This window comes from Tachyglossus aculeatus, chromosome 14, assembly GCF_015852505.1.
Source record: "Tachyglossus aculeatus isolate mTacAcu1 chromosome 14, mTacAcu1.pri, whole genome shotgun sequence".
NCBI classification, from domain to species: Eukaryota; Metazoa; Chordata; class Mammalia; order Monotremata; family Tachyglossidae; genus Tachyglossus; species Tachyglossus aculeatus.
Window position 1 is genome coordinate 43,912,693 of NC_052079.1, and position 24,534 is coordinate 43,937,226.

General features: G+C 39.3%; 1 protein-coding gene across 5 annotated transcripts in view; it reads left to right on the forward strand.

Annotated features, from left to right (window-relative positions):
- TXNRD1 (thioredoxin reductase 1) overlaps positions 1–24,332 on the forward strand; it is a 73,642-nt gene extending 49,310 nt beyond the window's left edge. For all 5 annotated transcript variants that reach the window (XM_038756234.1, XM_038756233.1, XM_038756232.1 and 2 more), the window contains 10 exons: positions 1,824–1,966; positions 2,073–2,188; positions 2,729–2,954; positions 6,531–6,623; positions 7,396–7,472; positions 8,510–8,666; positions 11,877–11,984; positions 13,990–14,085; positions 16,094–16,228; positions 22,128–24,332. In XM_038756234.1, the coding sequence (XP_038612162.1) occupies positions 1,824–1,966; positions 2,073–2,188; positions 2,729–2,954; positions 6,531–6,623; positions 7,396–7,472; positions 8,510–8,666; positions 11,877–11,984; positions 13,990–14,085; positions 16,094–16,228; positions 22,128–22,190 (1,214 nt within the window). In that variant the 3' untranslated portion in view covers positions 22,191–24,332. The remainder of the gene's footprint in view (positions 1–1,823; positions 1,967–2,072; positions 2,189–2,728; positions 2,955–6,530; positions 6,624–7,395; positions 7,473–8,509; positions 8,667–11,876; positions 11,985–13,989; positions 14,086–16,093; positions 16,229–22,127) is intronic.
- The last annotated feature ends 202 nt before the right edge of the window (positions 24,333–24,534 follow it).

Genomic DNA, 24,534 nt, shown 5'->3' on the forward strand with positions numbered 1-24,534 from the left:
CAAAATCTGGTTTATAAAGCTGCAACTGCCTCTTTACTAAAACATTTTAGACCCTCAAGTAAAAGTCCTAAAGCAGTTGTAATATTAAAAGTAAAATCAATCTCAAACATTTGTATGTCAGGAAAAAAAATCCCGCAAATTTCTTCTGGTGTGTGTAATGAGACCTAAGGTAATCCAAAGCATATACGTTGATTGAATGATTTGAAGCTGCATTCTGATGGACAGGTCTTTCCACCCCACCCCAAATCAATTTGAGAGTAAATCAGTTTTCACATTGAGAGCTTGGAAAAAAATCCCAAAATTTCTTAAACCATCTGTAATCCAGCTGCTTTGATTTAGATTAAATTGTTCCTCTGCCAATAAATGTGTTAAATGTGATCTATTAATTAAAATTGTCTGAGCCAATCATTTCTGAATTGCATAACTAAAAAAAAAGGGAGAGCTCCTCCTTTTGACACGAAACTTTATATTTTTGAGAATTTTGAATTGCACTGTGCAGAGAAAATATTATCCCAGTTGAGGCTAAAGTTGTTCTGGCCTCCTAAATTGGGTTTATTGTGTCACTGGGTCATTATTATATTTTTGACTCTTTTAAATAATCCAGCCTGATAGTTACATAAACCTTAATTGAAAACCTACATTTGGGTATACCTACTGCATAGTTGAAGCATCCTTATGTATTACCAGGTCTAATCATATGACTTTATGGGCACAGAGTGTCACAGTTTTGATCAGAGTAAATTTTGAACTGATTTTAAAATTTGAGAAACAGCATAGTCTAGTAAATGGAGTATTGGCCTCAGAGTCAGAAGGACCTTGGATTTAATCCCAGCTCCTCCACTTGTCTGCAGTAAATCACTTAAATCCTCAACTACCTCATCTGTAAAATGGGGATTAAGAGTGTGACCTCCTGAGGGACATGAATTGTGTCCAACCTGATTACTTTGTATCTACTCTAGCACTTGGAATAGTGCCTGGCACATAATAAACACTCAACAAATGCTATTTTTTTAATTATGAAATAGGAATTAAACGTTTTTGCCAGACTCTAAATTTTGGGATTCTGTACACATATAAAGGCAAGGAAAAGCCATTTAATCTCAGTACCAATATGGTGACTTCTGTTTGTGTGTGCTGAAAAAGTAACTTTTGGCTGTTTAACTTTACAGATTAGTAAACTGTTTCCCAATGGGGCAGAGCTAGGGGACTAATGAATTTGGAAGAGAGACGTGTTGGAGATTATGAGCTAGAGTAACAAGCTAGGTTTTTTTAGCTTAGAAAATTCAAGATCAGAACACTTGTGAAAACATTTCGGATAGTTTAGTGTCTTGCAGGCACTCCTTTATTTAGATGACAGAATATGCATGAAATCTTGAGGGAACAACCTAAGGGAAAAAGCAGTCAAGGTATTCACAGTGCTGCCTTCACAAACTTGAGTTCTGTTATGAAAGGCTTCATACTGCACTTGGGAAATAAAAGGGATCAAAAACTGCACTTTATATTTATTTCTTTTTGAGCATTAGAGATCTATCTGTTGAAGGCTAGGCACCTTAGACAGAAAATAAGATCGGGATAAATAAGCTGTCACAGTTCGGAATTGGATTTGGAGCTGTGTTCTGAAAAAATCTTCCTTTTTTTGTTGGGAGAGGCTCAGACTGAGGAGGTGAGGAAGTTCACTTTTGGCCAGCAGGGGGGGCCAGGATGCCTAGTACTTTTTTCTTTCAACCAGAAATTTCTGATTTTTACATGCCAGAGAAAGATGGCCTGGGAAAATTATTTTGTAAAATATACTAACATTTGAATGTTCTCCATTTTCTCAACAGTTAAACATAATTGGGAGAGCATGACAGAAGCAGTTCAGAATTATATTGGCTCCCTGAACTGGGGCTACCGTGTGGCTCTAAGAGAGAACAAAGTCACATATGAGAATGCTTATGGAGAGTTTGTTGGGCCACACAGGATTAAGGTAATTTTAAAGAATGCCCACACTGTCTTCTGTCACCATTTTAGAGGTACTTTTTTGACAGGGAAAACTCCATTTTGGTGTAAATCATTGTTTTGTTACTTTGTAGGCAACAAATCGAAAAGGCAAAGAGAATTTTTATACTGCAGAGAAATTTCTCATTGCCACTGGTGAAAGACCACGCTATTTGGGCATCCCTGAAGATAAAAAATATTGCATCAGCAGGTAAGAGATGGATTTTGTTATTTGTCTTTTCCCCAATCCTGAATATTCCTGTCTAGCCAAATTCTTGAAACCAAAGCAGAATTCCTCCCCACATTTTACTAGCTTTTGGTTCTTCCAGGATGACTTTCAGTTAGTAACTATTGGAGGTCACTTAAGATGGAAGTTGAGAGAATTAGAGCCTTCTTGCATTATCATCCTGGAACTCAACGATGCTTTTTCATTTGGGACTCCGGGACACATATCTCATCCCTCTCAGAATTCTTAAGAAGGAACTAAAGTTGGCACCTATCGCATCTTCATTTTATAATAGCAGACATTTGCCCAAAGTTTGCCAAGTCAGACAGAACTGGGAATCAAGCCCATTTTTATATAGACTTCTGTATATAATAATGTTGAGCCAGATTTATCTCAAGGATGTGTTGCTGTGCAACAGTGCTTACTTAGTCCTGAAAATGTTTTGAGGCAAAGGATCCATAAAGCATCATTGTTTATTTGGTAAGTTATCTAATGGCTTTTTCTCTTTCTTTTCATCCTTTCCAGTGATGACCTCTTCTCCTTACCTTACTGTCCAGGAAAGACCCTCGTGGTTGGAGCATCGTACGTTGCTCTTGAATGTGCTGGGTTTCTTGCTGGTATTGGTTTGGACGTCACTGTTATGGTGCGGTCCATCCTCTTGAGGGGTTTTGACCAGGACATGGCCAACAAAATTGGCGAACACATGGAAGAGCATGGTATCAAGTTTATAAAGAAGTTTGTGCCCACTAAAGTAAGCGGTGTGGTCTAAAAATTTCTGGGCGTGGTTTTGGAGGGAGGCAGGGCTGGGTTCCAAAAAAGATCCTGAACTTCTGAGACATACCAGACTTTCAGGCACATTATCGTGCTGTAGGTCCAATCTCATTTGTTAAAACACTTCCTTTTGCTATCAGTCTGATGTTTTTCCCACTCTTACCGTCTCTTACCTTGATAATTTCTTAACCTCCAAATCTTTTCCATGCTGTGCTTCTCTTCTTCTTCCACACACCAGAACTGGCCTCCTTGTGGAGGAAGTATTGGCCCAGTATTCTGCCATTTTTTGTTTCATTGTTTCTCCATTGGTGGGAGTTGTGTTGGGCCTTGCAGTCTGCCAGAATTGTGTCCTAGCACAGACTAGTACTCATCTTAACTACTTTTATGAATTATAGGACATCATCTGAAGAACTTGTAGTTAATTCATCATCTTAAAAAATTAGCTGGCATTTATATTAGGGAAGCCAATAGATAAAATAAAGTTCATAGTGCGAAAAGAAGCAATGTGGCCTAGTGGATAGAGCACAGGCTTGGGAGTGAGAGGTCATGGGTTGTAATCTGTGCTCTGCCACTTGTCTGTTGTGTGACCCTTAACTTATTAGTGCCTCAGTTACTTCATCTGTAAAATGGGGATTAAGACTATGTCCAACCCAATTAGCTTTTATCTACCCCAGTATTTAGAACATTGCTTGGCACATAGCGCTTAACAAATGCCATCATTATAATTTTACTCTACCAAGCACTTAGTACAGTGCTGTGCACACAGTAAGTGCTCAATAAATACAATTGAATGAATGAACAAATACCAAGAAAAAAAAAAGGGGAACTACTGCAGACTATCAGTGTTTTTAGATCTAAAGATTCGGAGCAGGAAATAATTCTCCACATATAGAAGTAAATTTGGTCTTCTATTATCCTAAGAGATATACAGGAGACTGTGTCTTGGGAAAGGTTTTTTGAAGAAAACAGCGAACCTTTCTTGGATTCATAGAAATATTTAAAAGAAATATGTTTGTGTGAGATAGTATGTACTTTTATTTTTCTGATTGGGCCCTTGAGAGTTGGTTTAAAAAAGGACACTGAAACAGTCATTCTAGTGGTGAAACTGCCATTATAAGAGCATCCTGGGCAGGCTAAAGGACTGCCTCAATCATAACAGTCATTGCTAGTTTTCCTTACTAGATTCAAGAGTGCATACAGATACTTAAAACAAAATGTTTGAGAAATCCAATACTAAACTAGCTCCAGGGTATGTGGCTAGATAAAAAAAAAAAGCGTTTTAACTGTGGACAGTAACTAAAAAGAGCAGGCATGCTGCATTTGAGTACCTATTTTGAATGCTGAACAAAGCCTTTGGGATGCTCAAAGATGAAGAGATTTTTGTGTATTTTAATATTGTTGTTCAATTGAAAAGAAATCTAAATAAGTGATGAGAATGTATTCCAAGGCTATGCAGATTTTCCATTGTATTATGTGGTGGTGGGGTTTGCTGAAGAGAAGGGGGGGGGAACAAGGGGGCAGATTGCCTCTGGCCATGTTAAGCAGGGTCCTTTGCTGGCCACAGAGACTGAAATGTCCAAATCGCTTAGTACAGAGCTTTGCATACAGCAAGTACTCAATAAATATGATTGAATGAATAAATGAAAGGTGATTAAGGTAAATACTCCATATGAGCAAAGGCTCACTGATGTGGGCCCTATGTTCCTGCCCCTGAAGACCATTCCAACCTTCCCGCAGGATTCTCCCTGAGGTCTATATATATGTATAGAGGGGATGGGATTGGAAACCTCTCTGCCTAAACAAACAAATGAATATGTCAAAATATTTGAATGGAAATTGCAGGGCCCTTTCAATCCTTAACCTAGTGCATGTTTTACAGGGACAATTAAATCCTCATAGTGAATTCAGTGGAAACTACTACATGTTGAATTAAGAAATTTGCAAGATGGAATAACCACATAAATTCCTTACTGGACATTAAGTGCTTAGCATTCAGTGGCCTCAGTGGGGTGTGCTGAAGTTGTCTTACTCATAGTGCATCACATTCTCTGGGAAACTCAGGGTGTTCCAATCAATCAGTTTGTTTTGGTTTTTTTAAAAATGGTATTTAAGCGCTTACTATGTGTCAAACATTAATCTAAGCACTGAGGTAGATGCAAGTTTGTCAGGTTGGGCACAGTCCCTTCCCGTATGGGGTTCCTAGTCTAAATTGGAGGGAGGAGGATTTGGTCCTTGTTTTACAGATGAGGTAACTGAGGCACAGAGAAATTGTGATTTGCCCAAGGTCACACCTCAAACAGTTGGCAGAACTAGGATTAGAGCCCAGGTCCTCTGACTCTCAGGACTGTGCTCTTTCCAGTAGGTATTTCATCAGTGTTTAACTAAATGCAGCACACTGTATAATACCATAAAGAGACCTTGCTGTCTAGAGGAAGAGACAGATAATTAAAATAAATTACAGATAGGGGAAATTGGCAGAATATAAGGATATATATGTACATAAGTGTTGTGGGGCTGGAAGTATCAAAGTGCAGATTCCAAGAACATACATGATGCAGAGTGAAGGGCAGATAGGGTGGGGAAATATATTAGTCAGGGAAAGCCTCTTTGAGGAGATAGGATTTTAGTATTTGGCCACTTATCTGCTGTGTGACATTGGGCAAGTCACTTAATTTATCTGTACCTCAGTAACCTCATCTGTGTGATGTGGATAAAGACTCTGAGCCCCATGTGGGGCAGGGACTGTGTCCAACCCAATTTTCTTGTACCCACCCCCGTGCTTAGTACAATGCCTTACTTAACGAATACCATAATTATTATTTGTAGTAGTAGGGCTGATAACTCATGGGAGAGGGTTACCATCAGCATGTGCTTTTTCTAGACTGTTAGCTCAGACAGACCCTGGTTGTGGGGACACTGTCTGTCATTAAGGTGCCTTTCCTGCCCCTCCTTTTCCTAGACTAGACTTTTTCTGGAGTCACTTGCAGCCCTTCTCAGTGTGGTTACTTTGAAGCGTTTGAAATCCACAAGAAGCCTTCTCTGGTTTAAAGTCAAGCTAGTGGAATTGAGGTACTAAATGACAATGTAGTTACCTCGTGGAGAGGAAATCTGGGATATTAGATCTTTAGCTTAAGGCAACTCAGTTAATTTCCAATTTTTACAATAAATTCCTTTAATTTCCAGTTTTTACAGTAATTTTCTTTTGGTCTTCACCCATTGTACTCTCCTCCTCAAAGCACTCTAACACCCCCTCTCCACTTCAACTCATTTTTCATTAATGTCAATACAGGGATGAAAAGTCCTACAATAGGCGTGGACATTTTATAGTTTGCAAACTTTAAAGTAGGGAATAAAAACCAAATAAGAACAAGCATGCACTTTGAGGAAAGGGTCAAAGTGATGGAAAGGAGATGTCAAAGTTATAAATATGATTTTTATTCTACACATAGGGAATCCTAAGGTTTTGGGTTTTTTTAAGGAAGTGGTGACAATACTGGACATGAATACTGCTCCGTGTCCTCATTTGAAATTAAAGTTCTGCTTTTCCTCATTCTAGATTGAACAGATTGAAGAAGGAATGCCAGGCAAACTCAAGGTGGTAGCTCAGTCCACAGATGGCCAAGAAACAATTGAAGGAGAGTACAACACTGTAAGTGTAATTTATGTTGATTTCTTCACTCCAAGACAAACAAGTCTTGTTGCTTAATTATGCACTGTTTTGCTGGGTGGTGCACAGAATAGCCACACACATAACATATTACTATTTAGCAGTCCATGTTCAAATATCTCATAAATAATCACATCACATTTGTCTAGATCTAGCTTTCAGATAATATCTATTTTTTTATTTTTTGGTAAATTTAGTATGGTTGAGGTTTTAAGTAATATTCATTGTTTTCCAGAGGGGGAAAATATTTTTTGCATTTTTTGCGCTTTTTTTTTCCAAATTTATCTTCAATTTTTCATTTGTAATATGTGATTCTTAAAAAAAAAAAGATAGCAAACACAGAACTATGCTCAGGAAATACAATTCAGGTAATGCATTTCCCTTTGTATCATAGTCTTGTTGTTCAGCTCATGTCACATATAGTACCGGAGTGGGATTTCCCAGGTTTTTGGAAAAAAAAATACGCTGTATATACTGATATAATCAGAGGTTGTAAAAACGTGCCAAATACAAGATTCAAGCAGGACTTCCCATTCTCTCCAGAAAAACCCAAAGCCAGTGAGGCTTTTTAGTGGTTAATTTTTGAAAATAAAATAAAATAAAGACCAAGGTACCTATTCAGTTTTTCACTTACAAACTATGCTTTCTTGTTCAAAGACACTTAGAAGACTGCAGGAGAGAAGTGACAATCAGGTTTAAGTAGTCCCTGTAAAAACTATTCTAGAAAATCATTAATGCAGTTATTATTTTTCAGGTGTTGCTAGCGGTAGGAAGGGATTCATGCACAAGAAACATTGGCTTAGAAAATGTTGGAGTGAAGATCAATGAAAAGTAAGAAAAGTCTTCTTTATTTTTACTATTTCAGTAGGATTGACCCATGTCAAAATTCCCCAATTGGATTTTTAAAATGGTCTTTCATTTTATAGACCTGCAGTTCTTTTTTACAGTGGGATATAGATTTTTTTTTTCTGTACCATTCAGTAATCCTGAATTTAAAAAAGAAAATTATGTAGATGTAGTATATTTTAGTTCTTTATTGGATCCAGAGAGTAACCTAGCAGTCAACTGTTTTAAATTTGTCCTTTCTTTTTTACTTAGTAAAGTCACCTCCCTTAACTTGAGATCATATAGGACGTCTGTTATATCCTGGGTCTAGTGTCCAGGGAAGATGATGGTGGCTCGGTCTAGAAGAAGATGTTGAAAACACTTCTCCAGCAGCATGGAACATATTTTGAGTGTTCAGAGAAGAGCATATGCTGCAATTCACTAGCTTCCTTGGACACTGTGTGAAATCTCTCTCCCCACTTGACACATATTTCATATTTCATATTTATTTTCAAGAGGACACTATTACTATATCTAAGAATAGTCTATATGATTTTTTTTAAAGGGAGTGCGTAAGACTTTGGGATCTAGCATTTGGTCCTTCTCTGACCCCACTTATTTTACCAGTCAGTGTCCAGGTTTGGAGTTAGGATAGTCTGCTTCTTCTGAGTCCTATAACTTCATCAATCTTCCGGTTCTTTCAACACTGGACAGCAGGCTCAACTTGGGGTTCTTGAGACCCCAATGCAGTTTTATTCCACCTGCCAAGCTGGCCGTGGAGCAGTGCAGTGTGTATGGGTGTCAGATGGGTCTCACCGCTTCTAGACTGTGAACCTGTTGTGGGCAGGGATTGTCTCTCTTGGTTGCTGAATTGTACTTTCCAAGCACTTAGTACAGTACTCGGCACACAGCGCTCAACAAATACAATTGAATGAATGAATGATTGGGGTTATAGAATTTTGTTTCCTTAAAATGAAGGATTTTTATTCAGTGTAGGGTGGAGGGTTCCATTGGGACTTCATTTTTTTTTTTTTTTTTAATAGGACGGGAAAAATCCCTGTTACTGATGAAGAGCAGACCAGTGTGCCTTATATCTATGCTATTGGGGATGTGTTGGAGGGCAAACTGGAACTCACACCTGTAGCAATCCAGGCAGGAAGACTGTTGGCTCGGAGGCTTTATTCTGGCTCCACAGTCAAGGTAAGCCCTCAGTAGCAACTAGAACATCGCTGGCACATTAAATCCAGCATTGTGTCCTCTCTGCTTCAGTGGCTGTTCACATCTTTGCTTCCCTTTAACAACAACAACAAAAAAATTGGCTTCCTTCTCTTACCGATTCTAGCAGCCGGCTATAGTAGCTGCTTTTAAACAAGCCCAAATTAAGGGAGCTATGAATCTGTGATGATCTACTGTGAAATTATGCGCCCCTTGAGAGCACACTAACAGTAAAATGGACTAAATTCAGTTAACTAAAGTTTAGCACTGCTGCATTCCATATAATCTCCATAGTAGCTGCATTTAAATCAATTTCATTATCTTTGATTTACAAAGTAATTTCCTAAATCCTTTTGTGGCTCTAAATAGTCTTTAAAAGGATTTGGTGATCAAAGTGAGAGCGTTAATGAACAAGTTTCTTGAGTGAATATTAAAATGTTCCCTTTCATTTATTTTCTTTACTATTGAAATATGTTAGGCAAGCATTATAGTATTTCCATTTTAAATATTTATAGATAAAGTATTAAAATGTGTCACTAAGCCAGTTACGTTCCTGCCAGTCTTCTGTGAAACTTGATAAAAAAGTAAAATTCCCATAAGCCAGTTTAAAAAAAGGCATTTCTGGTAAAATTCATAGTCTTAACTGTTTTAGTCATTAGAGGTTTATTGGATGTGATTAATTTTGAGTCTATTTTAGTCTGATAGTATCCTGGTAATAGATATCTGAAATCATGTAACTGCTGTTCAAGTAAAACAAGCCTATTTTTAATACATCCTCTGATCTTGAAAGCCAAAGTTTTGATTACACTGCCTCAGATCTTGTTCATTCAAAATGCAAGGGATCAGGAAAAAAAAGAAATGGAATTCACCTGGTTGAGGAAATAGGATTTAATATTTTTGTTAAAGGTCAAATGGGAATTGTCATATCATGCACGATTTGGGACAAAATTTTACTGCCTGGAAATTTGAAGACCTCTGAAAGACAGTCATGATTTCTGTGAGTATCTGATTAGCAGAGAAATGACCTGAAGGTGTATAAAGTATATCCAAGGACATTTCAGTTACTTTTGAACTTTCATCTTTGAGGGAGTCAAAAATGGGGAAAGGATTAACAAAAATTGCCCATAATTAAATTCTACATCCATGACAGCTCCAAATCCATCACTGGTTAAAGAATTCTTTGGGGCTTTCCATTCTCCCCTCAGTCTCCTCTTACCCCTCACTCTGTGGGTGGTTGTAATATAACACCCATCGCATCTGCCAAGTGGTTAAATGTAATTATGTGTTTTCCAAGACCCCCAAGCTTATTTCTTCATCAACACTGAACATGATCTGCCCTGAATGAGAGTAACAGTGGTATGTATTGTTGTTCGTTTGGGCTCTCATGGGGACTTTACCATATTGAAAAACATATGAATCCTGCCTTAGGTACTGATCTTCTAAATGATTCACCTAATACCCAGGATAGTGAATAAACTGAGATGGTGGTTAAATTATAATGACGCCAGGGCATGCTTGTGTTTGTGTAGCTGGGGACGGGTGAAGAGTAGCGAGGAAGAACAATATTTCTATTCGATCGGATTTAAAACAAGAATTTTATCATTTCTTATGAAACAGTTGTTTTGAGGCCGTAATTGTGCACAGCATGGACTAACAAACACATTCCTACCTGTGTCTGTAAGCAAAGCAGCCGGCCTACAGTTTGTACAGATTGAGCAACCCTTATCTTTGGTGAAGTTCATCTTGACAAAGACAAACCTCAAACTGAGCCAGTTGGATTTGGGCATGTCTCATACCTGCCTCTAAAATAGCAGGATTTTTTTTAAAGTAATTTAATTCTTTTTCCCCCCTTTTTGCTTGGTTCTGACATGTTAAATATGATACTCCATGGGCGAGGTTTCATTTTTTAGCAATGGTTGCAGCTTGAATTTATGAAAGAGCATGGACGTGGAAGTCAAAACTCCAGGCTCCACCATGTACCTGCTGTGTGATCTTGGGCAAGTCAGTTCTCTTTGCCTCAGTTCCCTTATCCACAAAATGGGGATTTAGTACCTGTTCTCCCTCCTTCTTAGATTGTAAGCTCCATGAAGGAGGGACTTGATTATCTTGTATCTACCCCAGCACTTAGTAAAGTTCTTGCCGCATAGTAAGCGCTCAACAAATACCACAATTATTATTGTTGGTAGGGCTAGGAGGAGAGAAAGTGATCTTGACTTGAGGGCTTTTCTGTCACTGTTACTTAAATCCTGAATGTGTGAAACTATATCAGTAGCTTCCTTTTGCTTCACAGTGGGTAACTAGTGTCCGGTACCTCTTTTTGGAGAAAAAGGAGTTGCACACACCCACAGGGTTCCATATACAAGATTGTGACAGAGCTGGCTTACGACCTGAACTTTTGAAGCCAGGGTACCTCCAGACCTAATTTTTCCTTCCTTGGAGCACCTGCTTGTCCTTGTGCCCCCAATATTGCCCAGCTGTTATATAGGAAAACTGTTTCAGGGTGTCACTAAGTGCAGCAGGGGAACTGCTGGTGAGAAATGGTAAATGCTTACCTTGTCCGAGGATTAAAGCTACTCTGCTGGTGATTTCTAGCCTTTCCCATGGTGTACACTCTGCATTGCTGATAGAGAAATAACGTGGTTTATAATGGAAACAGCAAGGTCCTGGGAGTCTGAGGACCTGGGTTCTAATCCCAGATCCACGACTTGCCGAGTGACCTTGAGCAACAAACTTTTCTGTGCCTCTTTTTTTTTCTTATGGTGTTTGTTAAATGTTTGCTATGTGCCAGGTTCTGTACTAATCACTGAGTTACAAACTAATCAGGTTGGACACAGCCCATGTTCCACATTGGGCTCACAATTTTAATCCCTATTTTACAGATGACATAACTAAGGCATAGAGAAGTGACTTGCCCAAGGTCACACAATGGACAAGTGATGGAGCTAACATTAGAACCCAGTTCTTACTGACTCTCTAGCTGCTAGGCTTTCCTCATTTGTAAAATGGAGTTTAAATAACTGCAGTAATTAATACAGTTCTTGGCAAATAGTAAACACTCAACAAGTATCATCATTATTATTGTCATTATTATTATTATGTCCTCATGTTTTTTGTCCTCTCCCAGTTGCAAACCTCTTGAAATGTCGAGAGCTGTCATTAAACTGATGCTCTTTTAACTTTGATTTTTATTAACAGTGTGACTATGATAATGTTCCTACCACTGTGTTTACACCCTTGGAATATGGTGCTTGCGGACTGTCTGAGGAGAAAGCTGCAGAGAAATTTGGGGAGGAAAATATTGAGGTAAATGATTTCTTCCCTTGCTTTTTAGACCCCATCTTTCAACTGAAAAACTAAGTCTGAAGCATTTTCTTTACCCCTGTTACTTTTAGGTCAAATTTTGATGACCCCAGCCTCTTAGTGCTTCCAGGTTTCAGGATAATTCTCTGGATACAGTTGCTTTCAGCCTGATTTCAAAATATAAAGTTTCCTCATTAGTAACAGAAAAGCATATTCAACATAATTATATATATGCATATGTCATTTTGGAGCTACACAAAATATGAAGCTGATATATCTATATCTATATATGTGTGGGTGTCTATATGAAGTTTCATATTTTTGATGTGGCTTTAGACTATTCAAGAGCAAAAATCCCATACCCTCAGGGAATCCTTTGAAGGGTGGAACATTCTGCGCCAAAGCTGTATGGGCACCTGCTTGTTTACACAATAGTTCTAATCTGATCATATGTTTCTTCTCTTTCCTTAATTATTAAATTTCCATTTTTATATGTGAATATCAGTAGCACACAAATGCTTTCTGTACCCCTTTTGGTAACATGTTTTCAACATTTTACATGGAACTGTATTACCAATTGGCAGCATTGGCTGAAAAGTTGTTGCCTTCTGGCATTTCAGTTTTAAGCTTTGGGAGGAGCATTCATAAGAATGATAGTTTTGCTCTGTGCATATAACAAGTGTTAATACTCAAGGACGGATTGAGTACTCAAGCAGAAAGAATTAACTTTTGGCAGTGAACTATCAAAGGAACAGGTGGCAAGGGGTTTTCTCCTCAAAGAGTTGGATTTTTGTATATTGACAACTGTCATTTTTAGTGAGGGTTTACTGGGTTTCTTGGAATTTTTTTCCCCAATTTATCAATGGTATTTGAGTGCTTACTATGTGCAGGGCACTGCACTAAGCACTTGGGATTATACCCTCCCAAGCTCTTAGTATGGTGCTCTGCACACAGTAAGTGCTCCTTAAATACCATGGATTGGGAAAGTACAAGAGAGTTGGTAGTTGTGATCCCTGACCACTAGGAGCTTTTATTTTCCTGGGGGAACATAGCCTAAACACACCAGAAAAATTGACCACTGCTGTGCTCTCTCCCTGAAGTTATTTCATGGGAGAGTGAGCTAGGAGTACATCTGAAAAAGGAATAATTATTTTAGGTGCCAACTTATGTGGAAAGATGAGTGTAGGAATTGTTCCAACCATGATTGCGAAGATATCAGTTTCATTTATACCAGCTAAATTGAGGTTCAGTTCCAGAATTGAGGCTTTCTCAGCAGAGCTGAGCTAACAGCTGTTCTGATGGCTTCCCCTCACCTGCATATCAGACCCCATCCAGGAGTTCTAGGTGCTTAAGACTGGAAAGAAGGGAGTGAGTGATGGGTCTGGAAAGGGCCAAACCTTGTTTTGCCTCCTCCTTTTCCTCTTCCATCACCCCAACTGTGTGAGTAGAGAGAGTGGAAGGATTCGGCCTTGTTGGTCACTTGGGGGAAGAAGGGAGAGAAGAAAGATGTGGAGTGTGGTGTGGTTCAACCCTTTCTCTGTTTCTGTGGTCACTGAGAGGGACAAGTGGGATGACAGATGCTTGTATCAATCAATCAGTGGTATTTATTGAGCACTCACTGTGTGCACAGCACTTTACTGTGCGCTCAGGAGAGTACAACCCAGTGTTTGGAAGAGTACTTTGCACATAGTAAGCACTTAACAAATACCAAAATTATTGTTATCATTATTATTACAATACAATAGAGTTGGTAGAAGCATTCCCAGCCCACACTGAGGTTATAGTCTAGAGGCTGAGGAAGGTGAGAGGGCAGCAAGAGGACTCCCCCTCCCATCAGAGTTCTTTATCCTTCTGCTGGTCATGCCAAGAACCATGGCTTGATGTGGGACTTGTGACTAGGGTCCCTCTAAGCAATCCTGTTGAGAAGTAAGCAATCTTAATTGTTTGAGTTCCATTTTTAGCACTGCCCACCTCTTTTCCTAATTCGTCTGTTCTTATGAATTTTCAGGTTTACCATAGTTATTTCTGGCCTTTGGAGTGGACTGTCCCATCCAGAGATAACAACAAATGCTATGCAAAGATAATCTGCAATATTAAAGATAATGTAAGTGCCATGTATTTTGATTTACATGTCTGAATGTGGGTTCAATGTTTTTATTTTTACCTAGCCAACCCTTTAGAGAATTTTCTTTGGCCATCAATAAATGGGGAAATGAACTATTGTTCATTGCATTTAAATAATTGAAACAGAAAATTTAAGATTTATAGCAAGCTATCTTTTTATGGTAAAATTGATATTTTGAAAGGAAAATGTCTTTTTTTAAAAATCACCTTTGGAGAAATCCAGTTCTGCACCTACAGCCAGCATTGCTAAAATATCACTTTACATTCAGTGCTAAGGCCTGGGTGAGTCCTTCTTAACTTGTCTTCTCAAGAGTTATTTCAATCAATCAATCGTATTTATTGAGCGCATACTATGTGCAGAGCACTGTACTAAGCGCTTGGGAAGTACAAATTGGCAACACATAGAGACAGTCCCTACCCAACAGTGGGCTTACAGTCTAAAATTTAAAAGCAGTTGAATCTTAGCTGGGAATCTAAATTCTCACATGAGTAAAAATTTCAACCACATAAGAAAAAATCTATGTATTTCAGCCCCTACCACTGATTTTTACATGGACCAAAAATGGGAATTCAATATGTGTCACTGTTGATTGCTGTGTAGGCTGCCATGCTATCAGAGTCTGGGTTCAAGCAGGGTTTTTTTTTGTTTGTTTTTTGTTTTTTGTTTACCAGAGTCGTTGAGAAGCCCAAGAAAAGAACTTGGGCAAGCCCTACCCTTGCCAGTCTGTTTTCCTGTTTCATTGTCGTATTTATTGAGTGCTTACTGTGTGCAGAGCACTGTTTCCAGCCTGAACTGAAGCTGAGGAGTGTGTTTTTGACACAGAGGACCCCTGGCAATTATCCCACATCTTGACCATGGCCAGGGCATGCCAAGCTGGGCCAAGCCTTTTCAGGTTTATAAATTAGAGATAGATGATGATGTTGATTAATAACAATGGTAATATAATAATAATTGTGGTGTTAGTTACATGCTTACTATGTGCCAAGCACTGTTAAGTACTGAGGTAGCTACAAGATGATCATCAGGTCCCACATGGAAGGAGAATAGGTATTGAATCCCCATTTTACACATGAGGGAACTGAAGCCCGGAGAAGTGAAACTTGCCCAAGGTCACAAGTGGACAAGTGGCAGACCTGGGATTAGAACCCAGGTCCTCTGACTCCCAAGCCTGTGCTCTTTCCGCTGGGCCACACTGCTTTTAGATAGATGCCATGAAGATCTGTGAAGTAATAAATTATAATAATAATTGTGGTACTTGTTAAGGCCTTACTATATGCCAGACACTACTATGAGCCAGTTTGGCTACAGGCAAATTGGGTTGGACATAGTTCCTGTCCCACACTGGGGTCACAGTCTTAATCCTCATTTTACAGATGAGGGATCTGAAGCACAGAGAAGTTAAGTGAGTTGCCCAAGATTAGACAGCAGACAGGTGGCTGAGCCAGGGTTAGAACTAGGTCCTTTTGAATCCCAGGCCTGTGCTTTATTAACGAGGCCATACTGCTTCTCTTGTTTCCAGCCCCTTCTTCCCCTCTCATTCTCTCTCTCACACTGCCCTGTATGCTAAAATGTATAAGAATTTGAGACATTCAGTGTCTAGCTATCAATTTTCACCGAAAAACATGTTTTTGTCTCGGTTGTAAATTTCCTTGTAGACATATACCCTAAACTCCTGGGGCAAGACATACCTGCCCTCACCTCTTTGATGCTTGAGGAATGGACACATGTGCAACCTGAAAATGACCATCCCTCAGTACTCACCATTCACCTGGTCTAACTACCAGGCCAGAGACTTAATTGTGTTAGGCCACCTCAGTCCTGTGAATAGTGGTGTTTTCATCATTCCTCTGTGTAAGGCCTTAATTTTAAAACAGAGATCCCAATATTGCCAACATTCAAGACAGAGTTTTAGGATGAGCCATGGACACTTACCAACTTTCGAGGGGAACAAACTAACTTTAACGTAATGTCTGTGTTAAATATTCAGGAGCGAGTGGTGGGATTCCACGTCCTGGGCCCCAATGCTGGAGAAGTTACTCAGGGATTTGCTGCTGCACTCAAGTGTGGACTGACCAAAGAGCAGCTGGACAGCACAATAGGAATTCACCCAGTGTGTGCGGAGGTATGTGCTTATTGCCCTTGTTTTCACCCAACGTCTCAAAATAGCAGCCGTCTCTGTGGGAGTGATAACTTGTCTTCACCATTTCTGCTGACAGTCAAGTGGTGCTGTGCCTACTATAGCCTGGGTATTCTGCCAGAGTTATGATGGCACATCGGCCTTCCAGAATCCAGGTGTGAGGTCCGTGCCTATCATTTCTTCTGGGTTAAGTACGTCACGGATGCATCTGATGGGGTTAAGTATATTCAGCAGGATTATTTGTAATCCTCCCTTCTTTGTGGAAATCAGACATTTAATGATAGCTTCTAGGCTTCATTCTGGGTAATTTTCACTGATTGTTCTGTCGTATTGTACTTTCCCACATTTAATACAGATACTTTGCACACAATAACTGCTCAATAAATAGCATTGATTGACTGGTAGGCTATTTTAGTCAGTAGGTCTGTCTGTATCCTATCTGATGATCTTGTGTTTATCCCCAAGAATACCCTGGTGGAAGCCCTCAGAAACGAAGAAAATATTCTCATTGTGCTTGAGGTGATAGATGTCTTAGTAAATCTTCACACCTGAGAATCATGTTCTATGTTAGAATTATTCAGTGTGAAGATATTATGACTAATTTATTTTGGACTTTAAACTGCTGCAGTTGAAGGGAGCTGATTAGAACATATAATTCAAAGTGGTAATTTCTGGCAGTCGTATTGTGGAAAAAATAATCACTTGGGAGGAACAATTTCCTTTGAAATGCTCCTTTAGAGATCTTTTGTGATGAATTTTTAGTGGGCAGCTTCAAAAAGGTTTTTCTCCTAATACTGCATCTCCAGCTTTTGTGTTGACAAAATAATCAAAGTGTAAGGAGAGTAGTCAGTAAAGAGAAGATGAAGGATGGGATTGAAAGTGTATCAAGTGGTTATGAAAATGAGATGAGCAAGAATCCGTCTCATCAGATCTTTTGTTTAGGGTTCAAAAAAATGGGTGGGTTTTTTTTTATTATCAGTTTTTTCCTTTAATAAGAAGTTTTTAAAAGGCCACAATGTGGGGCTTTTTTCTTACTGTATCCTAAATAAATATTTGTTGGAGGTTACCTGTCTTTAATCATCTGCCATGACTCAATCTGAAAGTTCCCTGAAGGGAAGAGTCTCATCATTGGCTCCATTACTGTGTTCCCACTTGAATTACTAAAAGGCTGTAGAAGTGGCTCCAATTTAAGCTACCAGAGCAGGCATTTGATCCCCAGTGGCAGGTAGCGTAGAGTTTTGGATTTCAATCATCCATGAACATCAAAAGCCACTGGATTTTGTTGTTTCCAAAACAGTGATTGGGAAACACAAACCCAACATTCCAATTCCCACAGAACTACAGTGGATGCTTTCATTTTTCCTCTGTCTTTTTCTCTGTGGGAAGAAACGTGCAGGTTTTTTTTACATGAACTACTCTCCCTTGATACATTTGCATACTGAAAAGGGGAAGAAGTGAATAATTTACTGATGCCTGTCTCTGAGAACTTTTATTAGTCTCTATCCTATATTCTGTCCATATTACACTTTTATTTAACAAGAATCCAAAAGCCATATTTTTATCATGCCTGAAATGTGCAGGTTTTAGTTTGTATTCACTTTTTGTTCTCTCTCTGAGGAGAATCTGATGCCAATTAATTACTGCAGCATTGGACAGTTTAAACCAAAGTGGCTTTGATTTCCTTTAATCTTTCTCGTGTGTCTGCGCGCACACCCTTTTTTTCCCGAAAAGGCTATCCTTTGCATAGTAAACCTCAAATACTAAATGAAGCCGTTGGATTGCATACATTTTATTTTTGTCCCAGGACGTTAGCACTAAAAATTGAACATCCTTATTGTTTTGTTTAAATGTCAAAAAGTACCAAAAAGCTTTGATGAGTAATGGAATAAGAAAATCCTCTTTTCCTTCCTTACCAGTTTTCCCATCATGCCTCCCTGCATTGGGCAATACTTCTCACTATTTTTGTCCCATTTCAGTTCGACGTCCTTTTCACGTCATCCCTTTGTGCCTTCCATCATTCCCTATCGTTCTGTTTTTAACTGGAATATTTATCTTGGCAACTCTCTGTCTTTCCTCCTCAAGTTGTTAAGTGCTTACCATGTGTCAGGCACTGTACTAAGTGCTGGCATAGATGCAAGCTAATCAATTTGGACACAGTCCATGTCTCACACGGGGTTCACAGTCTTAATTTACATTTTACAGATGAGGCAGCAAGCACAGAGAAGTTGAGTGAGTTGTCCAAGGTCACATAGTGGGCAGGTGCAGAGCTGGGATTAGAACCCAGGTCCTTCTGTCTTCCAGGACCATACTCTATCCACTAGGACCACACTGCTTCTCTGTATTCTGTTTTTCTTTTCATCCTTTTTGTTGGATTCAAAGAAAAGCCCTAAACACTGTAAACTCATTGTGGGCGGGGAATGTGTATGTTATATTGTTATTGCTCTCCCAAATGCTTAGTGCAGTGCTCTTCACACAGTAAACTTTAGCTCAATAAATATGATTGATTGGTGTATCCCTATCACTTCAGAAACTTTTAAGAATGGAGCTGTTGCAGATTTAGTTCATTTCTGTTTTTATAATTCATTTTGTCCATTCCTGTTCTCCCAATTACTTTAGATGTCCAATTACATAGCTGCCATTTTCCTTTTGTGTTCAGCTTTAATTCTATATAGAACAGTTGATGTGATTGTGCCCATTAAGAGTTTGATTTCCTTTGTTCATGGGATATCATGGGATTCATTTGATGATGTTGATATTTGTTAAGCACTTACTATGTGTCCAGCACTGTTCTAAGTGTTGGGGAAGATACAAGTAAAACAGATTAGACACAGTTCCTGTCCCATGTGGGCTCACAGTCTAAGAAGGAGGAAGGAGGGTATTGAATCCTCATTTTATAGGTGAGGATTCAGTTTTACATTTCAAGTGGTCTACCCTAGTGAAATTCTAAGAATCTTTGAGGCTGGACCTTCCCAATTAATTCCTCTTTCTCCCAAAAAGGCTATGCTTAAGCCATCCTATCCAGAAAATTACCTATTTTAGCACAGTCCTGTTCAGACTTGGGCACTCATATAACAATAAATCTTCAAAAAGCTTGAGTGATGGAAGTGGGGAATTTCAAAAAGTCCCCCTTAGTTACCCACTTTCTCATTCTAGACTGTGAGCCCGCTGTTGGGTAGGGACCGTCTCTATATGTTGCCAACTTGTACTTTCCAAGCGCTTAGTACAGTGCTCTGCACACAGTAAGCGCTCAATAAATACGATTGAATGAATGAATGTCGGTTTCTGCTTTACTCTGGGAGTTTAAGTTCCCTGCGAGGGAGAATAACTGGTGGACGGAGAAAGATAAGGTAACCATTTGGAATTCCCCAAAGGTAACTTCAGCAATTCTTTGTTCCACCTCCAACAGTACTGAGTCTCCCTAAGCCACAACGAATGCTTCAGAATCAGAACTGCTTTTCCAGCTCTCCTTCAGTTTTGTTAGGTAGGGGCCTAGGACACGACAAAGGTGTTTTTAGTTGCAATTGTATCTGAAATAGAGCCCTTTGATTAGATTAAGTATATGAAGTCCTTGCCACACTCTTGTATGTTTATTACTAAAGCTTTTGCAATGTGTGGTTGAAGGCAGTGTTCTCTCTAGGGACTGCTATCTTCAACTGCCATCTTCAGCCGTTCACTTTCCAGTGGTTTCATCCCCACTGCTTTCAAACTTGCTCATGTAGCCTCTTTCCTAAAAAAAAAAAACACTCCCTTGACCCCATGGCTCCCTCATTTTGCTAAAAAAACCCAACTTCAGTCCACATCTCCCCACTCCTCAAGAATCTCCAGTGGTTGCCCATCCACCTTGGCATCAGATAGAAACTCCATAGCATCAGCTTTAAAGCATTCATTCAACTCACCACCTCTTATCGGATCTAGCTGATCACCTACTACAGCTCAGCCTGCATGCCTCCTGTGCCAACCTACTCACTGTACCTTGAGCTTGTCTATCTTGCCATCAGTCCCTCACCTATGTTTCCCCTCTGTCCTGGAACTCCCTCTCTCCCGCTTTATATACAGCAGACCACCACTCTCTGTACCTTCAAAGCCCTAATAAAATCATATTTCCCTCAACTAGGTCCTCATTTCTCCTACTCCCTTTCCATTATGTGTTGTCTAAGCACTTGAATCTGTATCCTTTAAGCACTTCATATTCACCCTACCCCCTGAGCACTTATGTACATATCCATAATTTGTTTTCATGTCTGTCTCCCCATGTAGATAGTAAACTCCTTGTGGGTATTCATTCATACATTCATTCAATCATATTTATTGAGCGCTTACTGTGTGCAGAGCACTATACTAAGCACTTGGGAAGTACAAGTTGGCAACATATAGAGACGATCCCTACCCAACAGGGGGCTCACAGTCTAGAAGGGGGAGACAGACAACAAAGCAAAACATATTAACAAAATAAAATAAATAGAATAAATATGTACAAATAAAATAGAGTAATAAATACGTACAAACATATATACATATATACAGGTGCTTATATACAGGGTAGGGAATGTGTCTGCCAACTCTGTTGTATTGTTCTCCCAAGTGCTTAGTAAAATGCTCTGCACACAGTGATTGCTCAATAAATACCATTGATTGATTGATCAACTGATTAACTAAGCATGGCCCATATTTCCCTGGAGTAGCCTTTTTATTCACTCTAGACAGAGGATGAAAATGTCTCCCTTGGTCTCATTCCCCTGGGTTGTTTGGAGCAGAGTAAACAAGGATTGAGTTACTGTTGAAACTGTTTTTATTTTCAATGGTATTTGTTAAGCACTTAACTGTGTGCCAGACACTAGCACTGGGGTAGATACAAGCTAATCAGGTTGGACACAGTTCACGTCGCATCTGGGGCTCACAGCCTTAAGTCTTCATTTTACAGATGAGGTAACAGGCACAGAGAAGTCAAGTGACTTGCCCAAGGTGTCACAGCAGGCAGGTGGCGAATGTAAGACAGACACAGACTGTATAGTTCAAAACTTGCACTGTCAATTTATTTAGGCTCCCATTGTCTTTCATTTAAGGAATGAAAACTCCATTTAGCCTTTGGAAGGAAAAGGGTATGTGTGATTATTTGTTGAAGAGTAGACCAATCAGTATTATTTATTGAGTGCTTACCCTATGCAGAGAGTTAGTAGACTACATCCCTTGCCCTCAGTAATCCTATAACGCAGTGAGGAGACAGACATCAAAATTAATTACAGATAGGAAGAAGTATTGGGGTATACATATGTACAGAAGTGCTATGGGGGGAATACCCAAGAGCTTAGGTGACATGGAAACATTGAAGTGAGGGAAGTAGTGTATACAAGTTGTGTATCTCTTATATAATTTTTTCTAAAAGCCTTAGTTTGGCCCTCCTTTAAGTCAAATTTAACTACTACTGAGATATTTCACTGATGGTAATTATTTGCATAATCTGAGATTGTGAATTCTAGGCAAGGTTGACAGTCATGACTTAGAATGTGCAGGGTAAAAATTTAATTCCAAGCCAACCTACTGCATTATCCTTTAACCATAAAGAGTACTTCTACTTCTAGTTCTGGTTTCCCTGTAGGTGGATATCATGTTTCTTTCTAATTGAAAAATTATAGAATTAAACAGCCCTTTCCTGAACCTATTTTCTTGTTAACCAGAGTTGGGAGAGAGCAAATTTTCACCTCTCCGAGTTACTGATTCTGATTGACTTATAAGTTAAATCTGGATTGTCTGTGCGTCCCACAATAGTCCGTGGGATTGCACACAATAAACACTCAATAAATACCTGTGATCGATCTTATGCTGCCCTCTCTCCTCTTGCTTATTTGCACAGGAATTCTAAGATTATTTTTTTTCTTCCCGGCAGATATTCACCACCCTGACTGTGACGAAGCGCTCTGGAGGAAACGTTATCCAGGCAGGTTGCTGAGGTTAAACCCCAGTGTTGCTGCCGCTGCCGCCAAAAACTCCGATTCTTTTTATTTTTTTTGAAGCTAACATCAAGGAAAATCTGAAGAAGAGCCTGCGTCTGATCTAACCACACCCTTGGGCTCTTCCATCGTCAGATCGGAACAACGTTGGCACTTGTCACTTGCCTGTGATGATCGGAGAGGGCAGTTTGGCACAGCATTGGGGTCACTCTCAAAGACTTTAAACTGTTTTCAGGAGTGCACCCAAGGGCTGCGTTTATGAAGTCAGAGCCAAAAGCCAGCATTTTGCGGTTGGTTGTGATGGAAAAACTCCTGCTGCAGTTTTAGGATGACTTTCTTCCCCCCCACCCCCATTTAAGTTTCTTATTCTCAGCATTTGTAATACCAACTGTAATAGTGTTATGGATTTTTGCTGTTAGATTCAGTGTGTTGTAAAGGTCACACATTCGAATAGAGTCTCCTCCTCCTCCTGGAACTTAGGGCATTTCAGTTAACTTCAAAGCAGCACAGGCCCACCTACAGAGGAGAGACTATAGTGTTTATTTTGGATTTTAAGAATTAAAATTTTCCTTAGCAATCCATTTAGCAACTGTTCTGTGAGTCTTACCTAGTAAACTATGTGAATAATTTGGGCTCCCGCGTACCCTGTTATGTATCTTATCTGGATATTTTAGTTGAAAGTGTTTTGTTACTTGAGAAATCTAGATAATGTAGACATGAATTCTGCAGGTTATTTTCTATTATTGATCCAACCATTATGTTTGACACCCCCCACCCCCAAATTTTCAAAAACATTCACTATCAAGAGTTTTTGTCTAAATTTTAGTTAGAATTTAAGGCCAACTAGTCGCCAGTTACCCTGGTAATGTGAAGTAGGATATGCCACCGTTGAAGGTTGTGTTCATATTTTTTTTTAACTCCATAAAACAGTTTTTTACTTCCATCAAAAATAATCAAAGGAATAAAATGCAGACCTTTAGCAGGTCATGGTGAAAATTGTGTTGTTAAAAACTGATTTTTTTCCTTTAAATTTTTTTTTTGGCTTTGCCTCCTTAGCCCTAATACCTTACAGGCAAAAATAAGCACCAAATGAAGGTCTTTGGCAATAGAAGCCATTTGGCTTTTGCTACAAGTCTTTGGTTTGGGCAGAAAGCCTAAAAATGTGGTAATGGTTTTAGTTTATTTTCCTCTATTCTGTGTGTATCTCGATTTGTTCCTGTTTGCAGAAACCTCATTTCCAGGGAAACAGGGCTCTCTACACTTGGAATTTGAATCTCTATGTGTTTGTATGTGTCATACTTTTTCAAGAAACTTATTTTCATACATTATTTAATTTTTTTAAAACCCACAGACCTATTTGAAGGATTTGTTTATAAAACCCAGTGGAGGAGGGGGAAGTTGTTTTTATTAATTTTGAGTTAGTTGCCTGTAGTTGGCAAAAATTTTGTACTGAAGTATTTATCCTTTTGTTAGATCTCTAAATTGGAGTAATTGGAGGCAGGTGGCACCGACCATTTGATTATCTATTCCAGTACTCTGAATTGGGCATTTTTTTGTCTCAGGGGAACAAAAATTAAAATGAGGGTGTAGCTCTGTGCTGAATAGCTGGAGGTTTATCTTCCAAGTGGCTGTGGCACTGAACTTCTATTTCAAAGGATGACAGGCCCTCAAGGAAGCAGATTTTTCATTCTCCTGTGGCCAGATGTGGTGGGCAAATACTGGATCTGAGCATGGACGGTGAGCCTTGTTTAGCCGAGGGGTCTTCCCAGTCACTCACACGGTTCTAGTGAGAAACATTCGCTGGACTTGCGTTCAGGATGGTGGGTTGTCAGTGGCTGTGCTCCATCTGCCAATTCACATGTTGACATCCAAATCTCTTCATCTCTGAGGTAGCAGATGGTCCTGAGATTGTTGTAAGATTAGTACCCCCATCGTGTTATAATTCTTTCTGTCTTGCTAGTAGCAATTAATATGGTGTCTACGCATTTGTCAAAAGAAGGCAAGAGATCATTATATTGGACTTCAAACTAAATGTCCAAGCAAAGAATTTGTGATTCATGACAAGCTAAATGTAGTTTTTCCTCAAAGATATGTCAAAAAACTCTCCAAGAATGTGAACTATTAAATAATATTTATAATCATTTTGTGTGTTCTCTCTTCTTGGGGCGGGGTGGTGGTGGGGTCCTTCTGAGAATGCAAGCCAAATTCTAGGGAAGATTGCCTGTCCAGCTCATGCTCATGGTTATTGTCAAGTTAACTGACTCTCACTGTCTCTCATTCACATCTCTCCCAAACCAACCTCCTGCTCACACACCCTCCTCCCTGAAGCCCTGTTTCCCTCTT